Source organism: Stegodyphus dumicola, chromosome 8 (assembly GCF_044657685.1).
Source record: "Stegodyphus dumicola isolate Sdum_Otavi_A_Nest chromosome 8, ASM4465768v1".
Classification (NCBI taxonomy): Eukaryota; Metazoa; Arthropoda; class Arachnida; order Araneae; family Eresidae; genus Stegodyphus; species Stegodyphus dumicola.
Genome location: NC_140775.1, coordinates 132,213,062 through 132,227,356, shown reverse-complemented (window position 1 = coordinate 132,227,356; position 14,295 = coordinate 132,213,062). Strand labels below are relative to the sequence as shown.

General features: G+C 33.3%; 1 protein-coding gene across 2 annotated transcripts; it reads left to right on the top strand.

Moving 5' to 3' along the window:
* Positions 1-2,621: 2,621 nt before the first annotated feature.
* Positions 2,622-13,547, top strand: LOC146995965 (ropporin-1-like protein). 2 transcript variants are annotated; one of them, XM_085822447.1, is made up of 3 exons: positions 2,622-2,870; positions 7,091-7,205; positions 13,300-13,547. In XM_085822447.1, exons 1-2 carry the CDS (start codon positions 2,746-2,748, stop codon positions 7,164-7,166), a joined length of 201 nt encoding a protein of 66 aa, XP_085678573.1. In that variant the 5' UTR covers positions 2,622-2,745; the 3' UTR covers positions 7,167-7,205; positions 13,300-13,547. The 2 variants fall into 2 exon arrangements, with proteins under 2 accessions (XP_085678573.1, XP_085678572.1); XM_085822446.1 differs by lacking the exon at positions 7,091-7,205 and having other exon boundaries at positions 2,640-2,870; positions 13,300-13,542.
* Positions 13,548-14,295: the final 748 nt, after the last annotated feature.

The window sequence follows — 14,295 nt, the reverse complement described above, 5'->3', positions numbered from 1 at the left end:
TTGGCTCAGTGAGCTCAGTTTTTACATTCTTATATGTTGGTAAATATTGTGCATTTTTTGCTTTAAAAATGATTGAATTATGTTGTTCATATATTCCGGTTAAGGTTTTTATGATTTTTATTAATCTGCCTGCCATAGTTGTAGAATTATCAACATTTTAAAAGTTGTTTAAGTGCGGCTAAACCTATTTTTTTATACCATAGCAGCCATATTTACGGAGTTAAGTCTTTCTGCATCTTCAGTGTCTTTTTGTCGAATGGGACCAAAAGGAAACTTTTACTTTTGTGCACCGAAAAATCTGCCTCCTGGCCGAATTGCTTGTTTTTGCCTAAAAATTGTAATTTAAATTGCAAAAATTGTTTATTTAATTGTTTTAACTGTATTTGGTGTTTTATGTTTTTTTATATCTTTCAATTTTTAATGAAGATATTTTGAGCTTTTATGCATTTTTGCCTTGCATTTTTGCTTGCATTGCGGCGAAGTGAGAACTGAATTAATTGAGTGAGAAATATGTCTCTAATGAAATTCGAGGAAATAAGTTTAAATGAAATGCTGGAAAAATGCGTATAATTTAATATTCCGTACAAGGAAGTCATGTCGTGTACACATCAGATTGTTTTACATGTATCTTACATGTATGCATGCATGTAATAATTCTGAAGAGCTTAGTCGTGATGGCAGAGTGACAGGCTGGGAAGACGAACAGATGACATCGACACAAAAATGAATTAGACGAATTTCCAATCTTTGTTTCCAAGCACATAAAATCATCTCAGTAGATATTTATCTAATCATAATGAAATCCGCTACATTTCTATGATTCAGTCATAATGAAATATTATAAATTTCTATGTACATTGGCTTTGTAAAATAAATTACATAGGCATTTAAGCAAAGGTAAAGCGACGCGGTGTTGAGAGAGCAGCAGTTAGGGAAGGGAAGATGCCAATGCCAATGATTTGCAATTTTCGGAGTGCCTATGGTTCAAAATAGGAAGGGAAGAATGACGCAGTTAACGGTATTTATACGAAGTCTGAGGTATAAGTAGAGCTAATCAGTGATTGGTTAATTTGAGGTTGTTACATAACATAGGAGGTTCTCGAATTTGGGGAAACAGATGAATTTAGGGGGAGAGCACCAAATCTAGAATGTTAATTTTAAGGTTGAAAATTATTTTTAAAGCAGCTGTGGTATTTTCTTACATCTTACATGTATATTTCAGCACTTCAATGCAGAATGTGCTCCGTCTGTTCATACTCACAATAAGATCGTCGAAGAGTTCTTCATATATTACAGCGAATTACTTTTGTAACGTCAATCGCAGCTGCTATTGGGGACATGCTGTCGGGAATCTTCCGAGAGCATCTCATATATATTCGATTGGATTTACTTGCGGGAACATGAAGACCAATCCATGCGATAAATATCTTCACTTTTTAACGCTGTAGGATGAGATGTAGCGTTGTCACCCATGAAGAACTCAGGTCTACAGCAACTCAGAAAAGATAATTGCGAGGAAGGACAGATTTCTTTGCAATAGCGGTGACTGAACTTCCTTGGATGAATTGAAGTGGAACATTCTACAGTCACCAAATATTATGCCTCTCCATTAAAAGAGTTTTGGTAACTCCAAACTTATTTCTTTATATCATGTTGGAACTGCGATTCCTCATTCTTTCTAGATATTTAGACGTCGTGATTCACTCCAAATCCACGAAACCGTACCGTAACGTACGTGAAGAGAAAAACGTAACAATGTTATATGCAAGGTACTTTACATATGCATAACTTACTTGTATTTTAATTAAAAGTAAACATCATAACTTATACTTTGCCGAAAGAAGTGCTGAACTAATTTTGATAAGAGTGGTTTTGGTTTATTTGATCAGGCAAAGCACTCGAGGGAAGGGATGCCTTCGTGGAAGACATTTTAAGGAAAACTGGCTCGTATACACGTTACACATGGGGAGCAGCCAGCCCGTTCGCTGGGATTTGAACTCCGAACTGAACTACCAGTGTTCAGAGACTTTACCGCTCGGCCTAATTCTGATAAGAATTTCATCAGAAACCACATTTCTATTATTTAATATCAATCTGAAAGTGAGAAGGCGAACAAAGATTGTTGTATAGGAACATCACATGTCAACGGCATGACTATCATAGAAAGTGTATTATACGGTAGGCAAATCATATTTTATCTGTTACTTCTCTTAAGCGATTGATCGAAAAAAATGGCCTTTAACGGCTGTTCCTTTTTCTTTTTTTAATTCAACATACAAAAAGTACGCAAGCCCTAATCTCGTTTTAAAAAATTAGAGACAGCTGGATTCTTGCATAAGCTAAATGCCATAGCTTTTCGGTCTTAATGGTTCACACCTTTTTTTCTTTTTTTATTTGTATTACCCATATCCATTCTCGTTCTAAGAAGATACTTAACAATTTTACTGCTTTTTCAGGTTTGAATTTCGCTCCGCATGTACAAAAAAGGTGACAAATGAATATTTTTGAGATTTTCATGCATTCCTCTCTGAACATAAAATTGCTGTTTAAAATTCGGAGAAAATGCTGTGTTTCAGTCATTTGTGCTACTATTTCGTTTCATCTCCTTACTACCGCAGAAAACTGTTGTCCGCTGTTTCCATGGAAACGCAATAAAATAGTTAAACGACAGTTCCGTCTTTGCTATGATACACCGTTTACAAGTCTAAATTGACCATACATTTTATTACATAAAAATCAGATATAATGGAATATGAACTATCGAAACATACCGAAATTGAAATCCCTGAGACACTGAAACCTATTCTTATAGAATATGCAAAGAATGCCATCCGAGCGAAACCAGACGATTTGCTTCAATGGTCAGCTGAGTAAGTAAGTTTATTACAATTTCACAAGTTTAGCGAAAGTTTAAATTAAAAAAAAAATGTGATTTAAATAATCATATCAGGATCATGTATTTAAAATACATTGAAGATATAACAAAAAAGGTTACTAAAAGGTACAGATTTTCAGGTAAATGATTTAAATAAGATGAAACAGAATTTTAAGCTAAATAACTTATATAAAATGAATTTTAATGATAATTCTAAACTTCGATTTTGCAGTGAATTAAAATTTACGTAGTGATAACGACATGAGTTATTAGATATGCAAAGAAAGGAAGTAACGCTCAAAACTTAGTAGTTTTAGTCAAGAACTATTTTATCAAAAGGGATAAAACAAAAGCTGTAGCTTAAAAAATCGTCTTAAATATATATTTATCAGCTTTGTAGAAGTTTTTACTTTGTTTGTCACTATTTTTAAAATAAATATTTTAAAATAAACAGATAAGTAAAAAATTAAGAAATAAATTTCTTTTTCTGTATATAAAGTAAATTTATCCCTTTTGCAAGTGCATCAGAAACACACACAAACGCAAAAAAAAAAAAAAAAAAAAAAAAAAAAAAAAAAAAAAAAAGGACTTTGCATATTTTAAAATTAAAAACATGATTTTTTATATAGATAATGAATTAAAAAATCAGTTATAATTATGAGCAAAAACTATAAAATTTATTACATTTAAAAAAGTAAGTACGCGATTAGTACTTAAGAACTGAAAATACCTGCAAGATATACGCAGAAAATTAAGTAGGTCAATTAATTAAAATTTTTTTAAAAATTATAACTTAAATTTTATTTATAAGATCCTAATTATTTGGAAGATTCTCGTAGCGCTCTGAAAGAGCTCGATGAATTTTCAAATATTATAAATACTGATGACAGAATTAAAGTATAACTAAAATTTTTGTACATTTCTAAAGTTATTATTAATTAGAAGATACCAATTGCGAACATTCATGTTAAGACAAAATATCTTATATTATTCCAATTAATTATATTCCACTTATTAAATATAAAACTATTCATAAAATTTCATTTAAAAAGAAAATGATATATTTTATTATGTATTGCATTTCTTTTACTTATGGTTTTTCAATAAAATTGCTTTTTTTCATCCCGCAAAAAGTAATCAGGAAAGTGGTTTGTTTATATTCCATTTGACATAAAGTGTTAAAAAATATACAAGCAAATATAACTTAATAGTTGATTGTAGACCCATAGTTTTCAGTTTCAGAATTGAAGGCCTTCAGACTTCGGAAGTTTTAATTCAGCGATATCTTTTATACAGAAACTATAAAATACAAAAATTTAACACTTTTATTCAGGCTTCGAAAAGGAAAAATGTCAATATGAAAAGCCCTTTCTGATCCATAACAGCAGAAAATAAAATTTTGGAGAGACTAAATAATGAAAGATAGGCATGTATGTCAAATTTTGAAATGAAGATTTCTATAAGATGTCTTTCAGTAAAACACTGATTTAGGAGTCTTGCTTTTGAATTAAAATTTAGAAATGATGAAATTCAAAATCTTATGAGAACATTAATGGCGTCAGTCGCCTTCTTATTTTGGGTATGTATAAGTGTGTTGGAAATTATAATTTCCGGAATTTTTTTCAAAGCTAATTTTGCCTATTATGGACCAGACTTTTCCCCAATTTTAAAAGATTATTAGTACAATAAACAACCATTTTAATTCGAACCTTTTTTCCTAAAAGGTCTGCACCAAATTATCATAGCTGGCAAGCTGACTTTATACATTTTTACTTCCTTCTACGAAGTAAAGAAAGTATTGTAATCGCGAAAATTTTCGGGTATTATATTTCAACGAAAATGTCCATTTTGACAGACAACATCGAATGCAATTTAAGGATGTTTTTGCCTATGTACGTAAGGACTTTTTCCCAAAACGGGTTGCAAAAAGGATTTTAAATGGATTCAGAAGAGATTTTTTTCGTGACCTCTGTACGTAGGTATGTATGTATGTATCTCGCATAACTTAAAAATGAGTAACCTCAGAACGTTGAAATTTTGGATATAGGGCTGCTATAACATGCAGATGTGCGTCTCTCTTTTTAGTTGCAATAGGCTGCATCAAAATTATATATACAGGGTGTACCGTAAATGTTGCGACAAACTTCTAGGGGAGGTAGGGCACATTATAAGGATTGCATAGGAACTCATGCTCGGAAATGTCAGAGGTAAGTGGTAGCAGAGGTAGAAGATGGGAAAAGAAACAATAATAATAATTAATTTGAAACATTTATTGGAAATGAATACAAATGGTGTACGAATGCTTGAATGTTACAACAAATGCTCGAAGTTTGCACTATCAGAGGCCAAACGTGCCTGACATCGACGGACCATTTATTGCCGGACATATTCAAACACACTGGGAATTTCTTCGATTGTAGCAGCTGCGCAGGCGAATCCTGCCATGAGATACATTTCAGACACAACAGTATCGTGATACACGACACTTTTGATGGCTTCCCACAAAAAGAAATCAAAGCTTGATAAATCCGCTGCGCGTGGGGCCCAGGGAAATGGTCCAGCCCACCCAATCCATCGATGAGGGAATGGTCTGTTCAAAGTTCTATGAACATCCAGTCCAAAATGAGCAGGGCCCCAGCATGTTGGAATCACATGTCACGCCTCACATTTGGTGGAACATCGTCAAGCAAATCGAGAAGAACCTGCTCCAGAAAGATCAAATAATTCGTGCATTCATATGGTCCGTCGGTGTAAGGCATGTTTGGCGTCTGATGGTGCAAACTTCAAGCATGTATTGTAATATTCAAGCTGTCGTACACCATTTGTATTCATGCCCAATAGATGTTTCAAATTAACCACTCTTGCTTCTTTCCCATCTTTTACCTCTGCTACCACTTACCCCTGAAATTTCCGGGCATGGGTTCCTATGCAATTCTTAATCCTTACAATGTGCCCTACCTCCTCTAGAAGTTTGTCGCAACATTTACGGTACACCCTGTATATATACCAACTCTATTACTCGGATCCGTGAGCTCAGTATTTTTTATTCTTATTTGTCGGTAAATTGTGCATTTTTTGCTTTAAAAATGATGGAATTATGCTGTACTTATCTTCCAGTTAAGGTTATTATGCCTTTAGTTAATCTGCATGCAATAGTTGTAGAATTATCAACAATTTAAAATTTGTTTAAGTGCGGAAAAGCCTAATTTTTTAACCGTAGCAGCCATATTTGTTTTTCAGCAGAATACTGGATTAAGAAAAGAAATTTAATGTTGATTGGCCAGCATTTCTGCATCTTCGGTGTCTTTTTGATAGGTGATACCAAAAGTAATCTTCCAGCACCGAAAAATCTACCTTCTTGCCCGCTGGCCAAATTGCCTGTTTTTGATCAGAAACTCTAATTTTAATTGTAAAAAGAAATTAAAATGTTTTAACTGTATTTGGTGTTTTACATTTTTCAATTTTTAATAAAGATATTTTGAGGTTTTATTTATTTTTGCCTTGCCGGAAAGTGAGAAAATTAATTGAATGAGAAATATATCTCTAATGATATTCGAGGAAATAAGTTTAAATGAAATGAAGCAAAAAATGCGTAAAATTTAATATTCCGTACAAGGAAGTCATGTGGTGTACACATCAGATTTTTAAAACTTTAATCCCGGAGTTACGATCGATTGTTTAAGAGATATTTATTTCAGCAGACTTTTCGAAACATCGTTTACATTATCTACTCTAATACATCTTAACACACCGATAAAAATATGGAAATGAGAATCCCCATGCAGACTTTAAATCTCTATCTGTATTCCGTACATTAACCTTCAGAAAATTTCATATTCAAACGAATATATCTACAATACATATACTTTCGTATTCGAAATTATGTATTTCATTACCTGAAACACTATATTTACATGTGTGCTCCGCCTTTTACTAATTTCACAACCTCAGAATCGAAGAGATGAGAATTACGCAGTGCACACAGTTTTGAAGGGAAGCAAAGGAAGAATTTATACAATTAAAAGCATTGATGAATAGATATACTAATATATTACTCTCCTCAATACTATTTTTATATTATTATTTATTAGCTTTCTATATTGTGAAGTTGCATAAATTATTTGTTTACGGCAGAGCCCGCCAGGGCTATTTGCCTAATAGAAGAAATGCCTTAATAGAGGACATTTTAAGAACTGACTCGCATTCATGTTACAGATGGGGAAAACTACGAAAACCAACCATGCAACCAGCTAATTCGTCCCCCAGTATTTCAGTCACCTTAACGAATTAACGGACGAATTTAACTCGCTGTTGATGAGGCTGTTTCGAGGTGAGGTTCACGAAAATCTTTCTGAATTCATTCTTGCAGTTAAAATTTTCTGTTTCTACCATTATTTAAACAGACATAATAACAAATCTTTTTGTCATGAATTCAGTACCGTTCATTCCCATATATTTTACCGCTTTAAATAATATTGTGTAACTACAAGTATACCGGCTTGACAGTGCACAAAAAAATTAGTAATACAGAGTTACTTGAGCTGTCCCCGATGTTTGTTCGAAAATTACACTAACTTGAACATCTGACTTCAAAATTTCCAAAGTTCTCAAATGGAAAATTAAATGCAGAGTATTTATACTTGGTATTATGTTGTAGTTAATGGACAGATATGTACTCCAAGGGAAATGATAATGAAGCCTTTTTGTGAGATACGTTCATACACACGGAATATAAAGACCTCTTATACTCTCCTTTATGAACACATTTAGAAAACAATATCCAGAGGATGCTCTCCTTACTTTGTCTATTCCGTATTTTCGGCTCCATCAAATCCAGCTTATATTGTTACGGCTTTTATAAAAAATATGATACATTATTATTGTTCGTTTACTATCTAATGCAAACAGATTCGAATTGGACTAATTTTTGCCAAAATGCTCAAATCGCGACATGCTGTCATCTGAAGACCCGCTTTTTTAAATCTCCATAAGAGGGGAAAATTCGCTGAAAAATATAAGGTTTGAATGAATGACTTGACATGCAACAGAAATAAGTATCACTTTAAGGAATTTTAGAAACGAAGCACTCTTGTGCAGAGAAATTCTGCTCGGATCGGCATAATGGCTAGCGACGTTCCCTGCAAAATAAGCTCACCAGATTCGAATCCAAGAGGTAACCCACCACTGGTAAAGTGGTGTCTGTCCAATTCCAATTGCTTTCGCTCGCCCTTGGTTTCAACTACACACAGTTATTACCAAAAGTTCAGTGTTGCCAAAGGCCAATCACGGTAGTAAAATAAAAGAGATGTACTTTAGGTACATCTGTCCCCCGGAGGCATAAAAACCTTTCAGAGCTTGGGACTGGCATTCCTGGTCGTGGTGGCAAATGTTGCATTCAAAAATAACAAAAGTCGTAATTATAGAACACAGAAAAAAGCTGAAAACTATTCACATAAATACAACTACCAAGACGGGTTGTGATGTATGGTGCGGGGCCTTTTGACCACATATTCAACAGTAGGGTCATAATCGCACAGGTTTCTAATAGAAGCGTAGGAAGAGGTTCTAAGGCTTTCAAAGAAATTATGTGAAGTGATCAAAGTTTGCTCATGCATGGCCTTCACATTCAGATCCTCCTGAATTTGAGAGTTCTTCACAAACCACGGTGAGTTCACAATCGCTCTAAGTATTTTATTTTGTATTATGCCTAGTTTAGCATGCTCAGTCTTGTTGGCTGTCGCCCATGCTGGCACTGCGTATAACATAATCGGTCTGATTAAGGACAGATACAGTGTTCTTTTGATTTTTATCGATAAGTTAGACTTCCTGCCAATCAAGCTGTAAAGGGCACAGAACACAGCATTCGCTTTTTCCTCTATGGCTGTAACATGGTATTTAAAGGTGAGTTTGCTATCTATAATAACTCCTAAATACTTATAGGAGTTAGGCATCGGAACTGTATCGTTTTTAATGTTGATATCCGTATTAAAAATTTCATTCTGCCTGTAGCGTCTGTAAAGCACAACACAGCATTTACTAGAATTTAAATTGATTTTCCAATCCTCGCACCATTTCGTAACGATATTTACTTTGAATTGCAGTTTTTCCATTGCAAGAGGCGGGCTGACAGAATCCGTAAGTACGACCGTGTCGTCGGCGTATTTTAGAATCTTGGAATCCAAGGGATTTGGGAGGTCATTTATAAATATATTGAAAAGACAGGGAGCGAGGACTGCTCCTTGCGGGACACCACTGTAAATTATTTTTTTCATGGAAATTGCATTTCCACACTTTACTTGGAATATTCTACGGTAAAGATACGAGATCATAAGTTGAATAAAGCTGACCGGGAGCAGGAAATTGCTGATCTTATGGATAAGTCCTGCGTGCCACACTCGATCGAATGCCTTTTCGAAATCGAGGAAGCACGCAGCGACTGCCTTCTTTTTTTGAAAGTTGCCTGCAATATATTCAACCAGATTTAAAATTTTATGCGTAGGGAAATGACCGCTTCGAAATCCAAATTGCGAACTGTCGAAGAGGTCAAGTATCTCAAGGTGATTGGTAAGTCTGATTTTTAGAACTCTTTCAAAGACCTTTCCCAAAGCAGGAAGCAGACTAATCAGCCTGTAACTAATTATTAATTTCGGGTCTTTACCCGGCTTCGGAATTGTAATGATGATACTGTGCTTCCATTGCTGGGGAAAATATCTATATCGTATGCAGGCACTAAAGATTTTCACGAGAAGCACAATACACTTTCTTGGAAGGGCCTTGAGGGCGTCATTACTGATTTCATCAAAACCTCTGGCCTTGCGAACTTAAAAGATTTTTGATAATCTGTCTCGAACTTCTCTGGGGGTGGTGAGATCGAAGTAGTTAGAGGGAGTTCTGCATTTAAGCGAGGTAACGGAGTATTGAATTGCTCTTTCATGCTCGGTATCTTCTTCTGGGTGGGACTGAAAAACTTTACTTAATTCTTCTGCCATTAAATTCACAATTTCAGTCTCAGAATGGTGTATGTTACCCATGTGATGAATTGGAGTAATGCTATTGGTCCTTGTTGTTCGAAGCGAGCGTGCCATTCTCCAGACCGTCCCTGGCTGCAAGTCAATATTTTCCAGAGCGGAAATCATGAATTTCGCGTTTGATTTCCCTGTTAAGATAATTAACATATCTCTTATCTCTGGGGTTACGGGATAATTGCCACTGTTTTCTAATGCGATTTATCCGCTTAATAATGTCCTTAATTCTTGTCGGAAGGGCGAGATGACTTTCAGAATTCCTCGGCGAGGAAGCGTTTTTAATGGCATTCTGCATTTTGTGAGTAAAAAAGGTAGATTTGATTTTCGATGTCACTACAAAGGTTAAAGCTGCAATTACAGGGGTAATCTCTGAGCTGCTCTGTGAAGGAGTTCCAATTTACTTTATAGGAGATCTTTTTTAAAGGCGAATAAATTCCATAAAAAATGAAACGTGACCGGGAAGTGGTCCGATGACAATTCTTCGTGCACTTCAAGTAATGGAGTCGTACTAATGTTCTTGAGTAAGACAATGTCCAAGATATCTCCCACTCCATTATTATGGATGTGAGTAGGTGAGTGAGGGGCAACTAGTCTCACATCGTTCCTAAGCAGATAATTATTTAGAATTCTTCCATTCGGGTTATCCTTCCTAGTATGCCAAGTATGAAATTTAGCATTCAGATCACCCGCAATGATCGTGGGGTAATTCGTGGACGTCAAAAAATTGAGATCATGTACCTGAAGAAGTCTATTGGGAGGGTTGTAAACTGCTATGAAGAGATTAGTGGTGTCTGTACGGCATGGGGCACTAAAAATACTAGCGAGCCAAATGTTCCCTCGAGCGGATTTATGGTGGTAGGGAAGAGGGGTGGGTGATCCTTAGACTGCCCCCTTCCCAGAGTGTTCTCCATCAAAAATGGAGTGAAGCTTCCAGTTAATGTAGTGAAAGTATATCCTGTATGACCAATGTTGTAATTTTCGTGACCCATTTGGTTATATCTGTACCAGTAAAAGGATATTATGCGAATAGATTAATAATTTCTGAATTATAAGTTTTTTAGAGGGAAAATAGGAAAGGGGATGAAAGATTATTATTTGAATATTTATTAAATCATTGTAATATTCATATATTTTAGAATATTTAGAGCATTCAAGTGTTGATTCGGCCGAGTAGCTAATGCCCACTGTATTATGTTAACACATTTAAGTGCCAAGCCTATTCTGTCTTCCTTTCTACTTATCCATGACATCCAATTTCACTAATGTGCTGGCAGCTGGAGATCAGTTTAGAATTTGATAGAAGAATATCCTTTTTAAAACTGTACATCAGTCAACAGTGACTGACATAGCCAGAACAAATAAGACAAATCATTGCACAAAAAGCCGTGCACACACAAAAAGGGGGAAAAAATTCGGGAATCAATTTTATGTTGATGAATTGCATATTTGCTATAAAAAGCAAAGATACTAATATTCTATAGTGTGCATAAGACATAAGAATCAAGGATAATAATTAATGTAGGTTAATGAAAAAAAAGGGCGATTCCCCACCCATACTTGCCAACCTACGACACTCAAAAATCAGGAGATTTTTCGTAGTGTTAAAAAGACTTTTTAAAAGATAAAAAATATAGTTTTTAATAATGAATTAACTTTAAATAGTTACTAATTTTTAAATGCAAGCAACACAAAAAAAGCAATACAAAAATACACATAAAAAAAATTGTATTACTTCCATCGTTTAAGAAAACAAACGAGGAAAAAAAAAAAAAAAAAAAAAAAAACAACCCACTTTAATCAGTTTTCGTACAATTTTTATGAACAGTGGCAGATTTTGCTTTCGTTAAGAAAGAAACTTCATAATTTTGTTCATAGCAATTGTCAAATTGTCATGTAGGCCTGCTTTCTCTAATAAAAGTTTTTCTAATGTGTCATCACTAATATTAGATCTAAATTTAGTCCTCGTTTTCATAACAACACTGAAAATTTCTCACATTCTGCATTACTATAGGGAACTGTCAAGATGGCCAACATAGTTCTGGACAGTTCGTTATTTTTTAAAATTCCATCAGCATATTTTAGTTTTCCAATTAAACTCCACTGGGTGTCAATCCTAGCTGATTTTATAACTTCATCCAAGTTTTCTAATTTTCAACTGCAAAATTGCGACTGCAATATTATCAGTGGCAACATCAATATCATCATCTTTCATGATTAAATGAAGTAACACTGGAAATCTGTTCAAAAAGTACCTTATATCAGAAAAAGATGCATTTTCTACAGCAGAAACATCAGCAACTTTAGCATGCAAAATCACTTCATCGTTGACTGGAAATTTATGTAGTATGTAATCACATACTCGACTGAAGTAACTTCTAACATGAAGATACAACTTATTTTTGTCTTCTTCTGAATGCTCTTCCCCTACTTTTATAGTTGCAGCTCCCATGATCAAATCTTCATCTTTCTTCTGATTTTCTATTTCACCATAAATCACATCATATATAGAATTACAAGACAAAACACAGACTGGTTTTACAAACTTTGATAAAATGTCTTTAAACAGATCATAAATCATTGATTGCAAAACATGAATTAATGGCCATTGGCCCATTGGAGAACTGGAGAACGACGTTTCTGGATGCGTATGCTCTCACTCACAAAGCAGAAATTCTCATCAGATTCGCAAGGTTTTATTTTAGATATAATCTAGAGAAAATTCAATTGCTTTCAGACTTCCAAAACTTTTTTTTGTTCATATAACGAAGTATTAAGCCAAGTTCCATAAAATTCGTGAGAAATTTTAAGAATAAGAAAAAGTCGGGAGAAATATATTGTAAATCAGGTTGGTGGAAGAACGGTCGAAAATCGGGAGTGTTGGCAAATCTGGGTGGGCCACCCCTTTGGAAAAAGTTTAAATACATTGAAAGATGTGGTTATAAATTTAACATTCCAAGGATTACAATTTAACATTCTAGGTTCTGAAATTTCAGAGTTCCCCACAATTTAACGAATAAGTGATAATGGGGTTTATAATTACAAAATGGCCATCTCACTTTGTACCTTGACTCCTTTACTTTTAATACACATCCAAGACGAAATATCGAATACATCAGGAATTGGCAGAAATTTTTAAGTATAATGAATTAGGAAGCCATCCTTCTATGTAAAGATTTACATCCATAATCCTAGGAGGCTTAATTAAAACAAATAAATCAAAAATTACATTTTAAAAATTTAAACACTACATTTAATATATCAGATGCATAATGATTATCTAAGCTTTTCTAAAAAGAAAATATGTTCCGCTATATATTTTATGAACCTTTTTATATGCTATTTTTATTTTTTTCTCTGACTAATTTCCAAGTAATATTTTCATATTTTTAAACATTGCAGGTATTTTAGATCACTTACTAAACAGTCAAATGATTTGGAAGAAAAATGTGGTAGACATAAAAATGCAGAAAAGCAGTAATTCAAGAAGCAAAAAATAGAAAAAACAGAAGTTCAGAAAAATCTTCAATATTTTCACACTATTTAATGTTATATACAGAAACAGAAATATCTGCATATAATTAAATGTAACGTATAATTTGGATTAAATTTGAAAAATTCAAAAGCTTTTACTTTTATACCCATTTCGTAATGAAATATATTTACACAATTACAGCAAAGTTCAACAATAGATTTTATTGCTAGTAACAAATAATACATAATCAATTGATAAGCAACAAATTTTTGATATTTCAAGGTATTAAAAAGTTTGTTTAATGTTTAATAAACATCTAAAAATACTTTACAAAAATTCAGAAATGCATACAAATATTTTTACACAAAATCAATGCAAAATTTTAAGGCATTAAAATACATTTAATATTAATATTTTAATAAATATATATTTGTCATCAAAAGTGTGTAGTGCTGATAAGCTACTACTTATTTACAAATATGATAATACAGATATACAAAACATTTATGCTAATGTATATTTTAGCACAAAATTAATTAAAAATACTATGACAAGTTCTCATGTATTTTCAGGTGTTTAATGAAACAATAACTTAATTTTCATTATATATATATTATTAATGCTTAATTAGTTTGAATTATAAAAAAGCCCACTGAAACTATAAGAAAATCTAATAAAAATATTCACAAAATGTATAACATTAATAAGTATTATGTTAATAATACAACCTTTGATTGTTAATTATAAAAATACCATTTTTTATGCAATCATACATCAAAATATAATAAATTTTTGGCACTTACACTAGAAAGTTTTAAATAAATTTCACTGGGATCAGGAATAATATCAACACTATTAAATACAGGAACTTAAAAACATCAAAAATTAATTGAAGAATATGATATTAACATGAGCAAAATTGC